We start from the raw sequence: 8407 nt of genomic DNA on the forward strand, positions 1-8407 counted from the left end.
GGAGAGAGAGAGAGAAAGAACCGAGCAGGTCCTGACGAGGAAACACGAGGTATTTGAATAGGGTCCCGCAGCCACTCGGGCATCATGATGCGGAATCCATTTGCAATAAACAACAGAGATTTAGACGGGGGTAACGCGAGAGAAGAGAGACAACGAGACGAGTCGAGTAATAGCGTCAAGATGGAAAGAGGGGATGGGAGGGGTGACCATCGAGAAGGAACACGGGGAAAGAGGTGGTTCGACGTAACGTTGTCTGAGGTAGATACTTACGCCACTGAGGGGACCTCGGGGGCCGCCGCCACCGCCGCGTCATGCATTCTATACGAGCAATGGCTCTCATTCTTGTCATATTGTCTAAATAAAAAAAATATTTTTTGTAAGTTTTGATCGTAACTGATAAATCTCCTCGTTACAATCTGAAGTTCTCTTAAGCTATTAAAAAATATTTCGCGTATTAATTCTATAACAAAATGTTTGCCATGAAATATAAGTCGATTCTTCTTTCCTTCAAGCTCTATCCTTTATTGACACCTTCATCAGCTGATTCTGAATCCCTACTCTATTAATCTGGCTAAGTTGGACCCTTTTGTAAAAGAGCCCATCTACTGCTTTCAATGTCGCTTTACATCCCTGACTTTTCTAATAATACAATCACAGTTTCGCGACCGTGTCCTCTCGCACATATAGCGCACTTATATGAGCGCCACTGGCTGTAATGCAGAGTTTATGCACATCTCTCGCAAGTAAGGAAGGAGCCGTAATTTCCCCGGCGGCCAACGCGGCTCTCAGTGGCGTTACCTGTCCTCCCTTCCTTCTTCCACTTTCACGTTCCCGCCGCGCTTCCCTTAAACCTCCTCCAACTTCCCGCCTTCTCTTACGTCGGTTTGCTCTCTTCCTTTCTCTCTCACGTGTGCATACACGTACGTACATTGCGATGTACGTGTACAAGTATGCACGACGCGCGATTCCTCCACGTCGTCCACCATCCACAGAGTACGACGAAGCACTCCGCCACGCTTTAATATTCAGACTATATGCAATAATTTCGCAGCAACCATAACCCCCTCCCTCTATCTCCCTCCTGATTTCGCAACACTCTTGCTTTCTCCGTCTTTCCTTCTCTCTTTCTCTTGCTCTCGCTCTTTCCATCCTTCTTCTCAAACCACCATCTTCAGCTTCGCTGTCTCTATCGTTTATTTCCTCTCCCCTTATTCCTCCTTGCCTAACTCCCTTGTTTCTTCCTCCTTCCTATCCTATCCAACCGTGTTTCTTCCATCGCACGAAGAGACGTAACACGTACGAACACACCCACACCGAGACTTTGCGAGATTGCTCCACGGTGTGGTGCACTGTACCTCCATCTTCCACCCTGCGACCGCAATCACTCTAAATCGCCGCGCGGGCATTAATATTTGATGGACGAAGTCCTCGGGAATTATTCGAAATGGGAATAATCGCGATCGAGGCACGCCGGTATCATTTTTCACATCGATGTCTTGTGAGATCAGCATCAGCATATACGGCTTTAACGTCGTTAAACGCTAAACCCTTTTAGTCTTTACACACCGCGCTTGGGCGCTTCCACGAATGAATTAACCTTGAATACCGTGCGGTCTACAAACTGAAAAAGAGAGAAAAATGAAAGTCAAACGTTGTCGAGAAGTAAAAAGTTTTAAGCTTCAGTCCTGCAAATCAAGCGTATCGCCTCGGGAGGAAAAATGACGACGACGACGGACGGACGAGCTCCGTTGAACGCGCGCACGCCGGATTATTTCCAGCTTTCCAGCCGCCCACGCGGTCGAGAAAATGCGAGCGTCGCACCTGCGTACATACACGTGCGTAGACCATTACGCCGAAAGACAATAACCCCGCGGAAGAGTGATAAAGCGTGATGCGTGTGTACGGGCGATATAAAGGCTGAAGGAAGCCGACGCGCTGACGTGGGTGGCAGAGCTGGAGGTAGGGCGGCGGAGGGCTTGGAAACATCCCCTGCCTTGAATATATCCACAAGGCACGACGACGTGGTTTTCCGGCGAACAAGTCGGGACAGGAGAAATCGGACAGGGAAGACAGGAGGAAAGGGGGAAAGGCGAGGGCAGCAGAAAGGTAGAGTTTCGATCTGAACGCGATGGTAGCTCGCGTGGTTGCAAGCTGACGGTGAGGTAGGTGTTGTCAGGAATATTGGGGTTGTTCCAAGACTCTCCCCGCACGGTGGGGACCACTGCTTACTCGAGGCGTTTTCTTCTGCTTTCTTATATTTGAAGAATAACAAATAACACTTCTAAAAAATTAATAATCTTTCAGGATTAGACACATTTTTTTTTAGAAAAGTGTAATTAACATTTTTTTAGTTTATGACAAAGGAAATAAATCAACCGATGTTATTTTCGGAGACTTCCAAGTTTATTTATGAATACATACGAAAAAGAGAGAAAAGCTGTCCTCGACTTATTTTGCGACGCCGCAGGCGCCGATTGGAAAGGCGCCGGATTGTGTGGGGATTAAATTCGTTACTCGAGAGCTTTGACACGAATGGCATACGGAAGAGAGAGATTTTATATGGCTGGGAGAAAGAACAATTACCGAGCGAGATTCATCGATCGTTTTGGATATCGATTTATTTTTAAATATTATTGATAACATTGCTGAGACAGACTTCATCAACAAGTTATAATTGAATTAATAATGTGTATTTTCCCGAACGGATGAAATTGATGCGGGATGTCTTGGTGTAGCATTTCGATTTCGCGATATAGAGAGGAGAATGCGGGCGAAAGAGGACGGAAAAGAAAGTAAACAGACTGAGGTAGAGGATGGTAGGTGATCACACTTAACGGAAATTTGAAATTATAAAATTCGTGCGATTCGAAAGCGAGGAAGAGAGACCCGGGCACCGGAGATTCATCCTCATTTCTCTCCTCTTGCATCCTCTCTCCTCCCAGTTGCTCTGCTTTTTGTGTCTCCGCGCTGCTCCATGCGGCTCCTTGATTCATACAATTTCATGGTCGGCTTGGCGCTCAAGCGCCTATCCCCACCCCTATTCGCATCTTCCGTTCACCCCTCCTTCCTCTATATCTCGCTTTCCGGCCCTCTACTTTCCGTTCGCTGCTGCTGTTGCTGCTGTTCTCCGCCTTTCAAACCTCGTCTGCTTTACATAAAGATCGGAACATTAAAAACGCGATGCTACACGAAATCAACCCTCTAGACTCTTCCCCGCCTCCTTTGTCCTCGTCTCGTATATCCCTATATTCCTTTTTGCTGGCGAACGTCACTAACCCTCGGGTTCTTCGAGATTCTCGAGTGAGCAAGAGCATTCAACCAATTACCATCGTTTCGATGTGATACTTAAATTGCTTTTTTCGCCATTCGCGCAAGAACAAAACATGTCGAGTGCACTCATCACGTTCACGATTACATCCGATATCCGGCGCCGCCGCGGCAAATCCGGTTAAATCTCAAGGCCGTCGTTCTCGGCAGGTTTCGCGGAAGAAATTTCTCGGCTGTATGTAATCGCAAAAAACTCCAATATAGAATAAAAAGCACGAGTGTCTGGCGAGAGTGCTTATCAATTGCAAGTTATTGGTCGTCTTCGTGGAATCCATCTCGTCGCAGATCGGGTTTTCAGGAGAATATAATAATGAAGTTCGCGTACGTAAGAGCGAAGGTGTATTCTCGATCTTGGGCGAACAATGCGCGGGAGTTTTTCCAGTTCTTGCAAGATCCCTGACTTGCGACCGTGCATTCTCGCCCCGTCCTCGATTTCGATTCGGTTCGTTTTCTTCTTCTATGAGGCAAGGTGGCCTCTCCTCGCGGACCGCATTGTGTCGGAGTTAATTACGTGCGGATAAATGCGGAGTCATAGAGGGGCGAGCCCTCTTCTTTTTCAGCGAACGTCTTTTTTAGGGGGCCCTTGCCTCACGCCACGCCGCACCGCCACCCCCTCGCTTCTCCCCCTCCCTTCCAAAAAGCCAGGGTGATATGGCGCGCGATGCGATGGCACATAATACCAACCGTTTAGGGCCCTGGCGAGGGCCCCGTACGACGGCCACGGCCTGAAATTGTTTTCATTGTCCGGACGATTTGTCAGGGTGTGTAAGACGGTAGCGAAACTATTAGCGGTTCATTCTTCTTGGACTTTCGAGATACGCTGTCTGCAAAATTCCACGGGATCGAGCGACGAGCTCTCTTCTTTCTTCATTCGATACGCTACGCACGCAACGATACCCGCGAGAAATCGCGAATCTGGATTTCCAAGTCGTCGTCGCTGTGCACGTCACTTTCTTACGTCGGGCGGATCGACGGACAATATAACGGTGGCGAATGTCCGCCAAGTTATTAGAATGGAAAAAAACGAGAGACGAGAGAATACTCCCTCCTCCTTCCCTTCCCCCCCCCCCCCCCTCAAAAAAGAAGTACGTGCACAATCAATCAAATCACTTTTTCCATGCTCTCTTTATCTCGGCTCGATGTAACAAAAGGTGTATTCTCAACCGTTCCGAATGAAGCAAGAAAGTTTCCTTAAATCGGCCCTTCGCCTCGAGGTGTCTTCCCTTTCCTACCTACTACTCTCCACCCTTCTCCGTGAGGCTCGCCGAGCGAGTGTTATATCTGGAGCAGTTAAATTGTCATTTGGATATCAAAGGGACGCGACACCCCGCGCGCGGATAAGGGCGCGAGAGGTAATTTGGCTCAGCGAAACGCAAACATTGCTCTCCGTGTGCCCCAAAGTCGTGGAATATAACGGCCCTGACGAACGCACGAATTCACACCCACGTGCCACGAAACAGCCCTCAGCTATTGTTGCTCAAAGCATAATGGAATCTCGGCCCCGTCGTCTCTAGTCCCGACGATAAAGATGGAGCGGGATAGAACGGGGGAAAGGGAGGAATGCGGGACAGAGAGCATCGTCGATGCCGACTCCTCTCGCACGTCCGCGCGCACGCCGGTTAACCGGGACTTAATAGCCTCGCAATTGGATTTTACCATTGCTCTTTGCTCAAGGAGGCGCCATTTCACGCTTACCGATCAGATCTGCGTCCTTTCGTCGCACGCTCGCGCGCACTATATAATGTTCCTCGTCATCCTTCTGCTTAATTCTCTACACTGAGAGAAATATATATATATTCTGTATGATATATAACTTACAAAAACTTTTTTATCTTTTAATTAAAAAATTTTGTTGTTTTAAAATTTGATTATTCTATTCAAATTTAGATTAGAATAACAAAATTTTTTAATTAAAAATAAGAAAGTTTTTGCAAATCGCATATCATACAAAACATTTCTTTCAATACGTTTATGTGATTTTTATTTATAATCGATAATCAAAGATAGTCAAAAATTCTTTTTTTTTCTAATCGTGAGACTCAGTTAAATATTACCTTCGAAATGTTGACTTACAAAATAAATTTAATTAATTAATCATAAAAACTCTTATAATTCATTTTTGATTTGTTTTTATATAATAACCTACTCTAGCTCGAAGAAAATGGCATAATTTTAAAATGGCGTCCATTGCACAAATCGCTCGAAAGGACAGGAGCGAGACGCGTGTGCCCGGTTAATTCGGCGCGATATCATTAAAGGGACATTTTCCAGTTTTCACCCTAATCCTTGCGAAATTCAGTGAGCAAACCCGCGGCCCTTTCACGCCTGCCTTCGTCCGTTATCCCGCTCGTCCCTTTTCCATCCCCCTTTTGCGCGCGGCTGACGGTAGCTGCCGGTTTTGCACTAATTACCGCTTCGTTTCATCCTTCGCGCGCGTGGTTCACGCCTCGTCGAATCCGCGCGTCGTTCCCGCCGCGCCGTCCGTGCGCGTTGCGAGCCGACGGACTTCTCTCCTCGAGGCGATTCCTTCAACGCTGTCGAGGCAACGGAGCGCGTTATCCGAACGCCGATATTAATCTTAAGCCGAGAACGCTAGTGAGACTACATTATGCGCGTTGATTACATAGCGGAACGGTATTGTATTATGTAGGCTATATTATAAATGCTTTGCCACACACAACATACACACGCCCTGTCGTTTTGTTGTTCAGTTGTCTGTCAATTTCGTATACTTTTTTTTGTCGCAGAATCGCTGGTTCAGGAACTCGAGCTGGAGAGAAAATCGCGGCAGCACCAAGCGGCCGAGAGGGACCAAGTCAAGTCTCCTCTTCAAGGTGCGTTGTATAAAAATACGAGATTATTTTCGCGCGTGTTTACTCCATAGAAATTTTTTTTAATTATTTCATCATTTTATTGATATATATTTTTTTCATCGCATCTTTTTAATCGACATCTTTTCACGAATACGATAGTATATTCACGATCTTGGAAAGTTTCTCTCTTACGTTCTCGCATTCGGAGAGCGCAGTTTTCGTGCAGTACGCGTAGAGCGATTTCTTGCTATACGGAATAAAGTTCGGATCTTTAATTAGAAACTCTTCAGGGGCGGTCGCATCTCGAGGGAGGGTGGGCGAGACGGTTCTTGCAAAGGCGTCAGCGGCATAGCCCCGGCATATTCGAAACTTGGCCTCGCTCTCCTCCGTGGAAACTTGTCCGAAGGAAGTTTCCAACTCGCGCAAAAACTATATCCGTAGCGCGATTTCGATGCTCCAAGGCCCCGGCCGGCGTGACGTTGCACGTAAATAATCGTTTTTCACCCGTACGCCCACCCTCTCGGGGGCTCTCGAAAGGAATTAACAAGTCTGCTCTTAATTGGCAACGTCCTTGCAAAATCAACTCCCACATCTTGGATCAGAACTTTTTATCCACGATAATGTTACTTACTGCGGTAGATCTGTACCACAAGAAGAATATGGGGGAGAGAGAGAGAGAGAGAGAGAGAGAGAGAGAGAGAGAGAGAGAAAATTGAGTAAAGTAGCATTTCTTCAAAAGCTCTCATTATCGATTTTGTCTCTCATCACGAAATTTATTGATTTAAAATAATATATATTATATAATAATATATATTACATAGTATATGATAATATATGATAATAATATACATGATAATAATATTATATAATAATATAACTGCTGCTAAAATTTGTTCAAGCTTTCTTTTTTTTACCGAATGATTGGAATCAACCATTAAGAAAAGAATAAAATATTATTAAAACACGCATGTTGAATCAAAAATGACGTATCCTGAGAAGGCTATTGCAGAGGTCGAGCAGATTGAAGCGATCCGAACGATAGTGGACGCGGAGAGACGAGTAAACCGAATCACGCGGACTATTAACGTATAGTGATTTTCAATCATAAGCGACAGTTCGATAAAAAGTAGAGTGGCGGCTCGATCACAAAGGCCGCGCTAAGGCCGATGACTCGGCCGGACTCGTATTTACGAACGTATGCGTACACGATAGGGTCTGACACTCAATCCCCCCCCCTCCCTCTTTCCCCTCTCCCATCCCCTTTCGCCCTTTTTCTCGACTCTCGGTTCGTCCATCTCTTCATCCACCTCGCGCGTCCCTCCTGCGTTCATCTGCGTCTCGAGAACCAACGATAATTAGTGAGCGGCGCCTTCTTCCCAACGAACGATCATCGAATGACCCAGCTGGTCCACCTTCACCATATCGCGCCGCACCAACGTAAGGCACCTACCACCGAATCCTCCGACGAGCTCCATCCCGTAGCGGAATTACGCCCACGACCATTCATCTCCTGTATGCATCTTCATTCGCGAGACATCCGCTCCTCTCTCGTATTCCCATTAAGAGTCGCGACACGCCTAACATTCATGGCTACATCGGTGCTATAAGATCTAAATTTAGCACTCAATACGTCAGCCTCCCATTCTCCTCGCTGTTATTATATGCGCAAACGTGACACGTTTCATATATCCGATAAGTAAAATTCACCACCGACACAGCCCGCACTCGATGTGGCGCGCACAATCAAAGGAACACGGACTCTCAAAGTGCACTTGCGATCGCTTCTGTTTCAGAGTCGCGGACGGGTTACTACAAGAACTCCGTTCTGTTTACGAGTGCGACCTAGAAGAGGCCGGACGACGGCAGACGGGGGCAGCAGGCAGATCGGGCAGATCGTGCAGCGAGCAGCCGAAGCGAGTGATCGATCGGACAAAATAGAAAGCGCAATTCGAAACCACGAGAGCGGACTCACACAACGAGAAGCAAACGTGAAGAAACGGAATCGTGATGGTCGACTGCGAGAAGAAATGTACGGATTCGATGAGGAAGAGCGAAACTCCGAGTGATGATCTCGCGCGAGTGACCGCGCAGACTTATTGTACAGCTCGGCGAACAGTGCGAATACCGAGAGTAATCGGAAGGCTCCTCGATTTTATCGTCGGGAGACTCGTAAGTTCCGGATAGAATCGTACGAACGAGCGCTAAGCGACAGTAAACTCGATTTCGATGAATGAAAAAACGTGCGGCTATATTCACGCATTTGTACA

The 8407-nt window shown here is 46.9% G+C and overlaps 1 protein-coding gene across 1 annotated transcript in view; it reads left to right on the top strand.

Annotated features, from left to right (window-relative positions):
* LOC105621553 (dachshund homolog 2-like) overlaps window positions 1-7986 on the top strand; it is a gene marked incomplete at its 5' end in the record, with an annotated part of 76876 nt that extends 68890 nt beyond the window's left edge. Inside the window, 2 exons of the mRNA XM_012203025.1 lie at window positions 6075-6161; window positions 7934-7986. Coding sequence (XP_012058415.1) covers window positions 6075-6161; window positions 7934-7986 — 140 coding nt within the window. The remainder of the gene's footprint in view (window positions 1-6074; window positions 6162-7933) is intronic.
* Window positions 7987-8407: the final 421 nt, after the last annotated feature.

This window comes from Atta cephalotes (genome assembly GCF_000143395.1).
Source record: "Atta cephalotes unplaced genomic scaffold scaffold00034, whole genome shotgun sequence".
Taxonomy (NCBI): domain Eukaryota; kingdom Metazoa; phylum Arthropoda; class Insecta; order Hymenoptera; family Formicidae; genus Atta; species Atta cephalotes.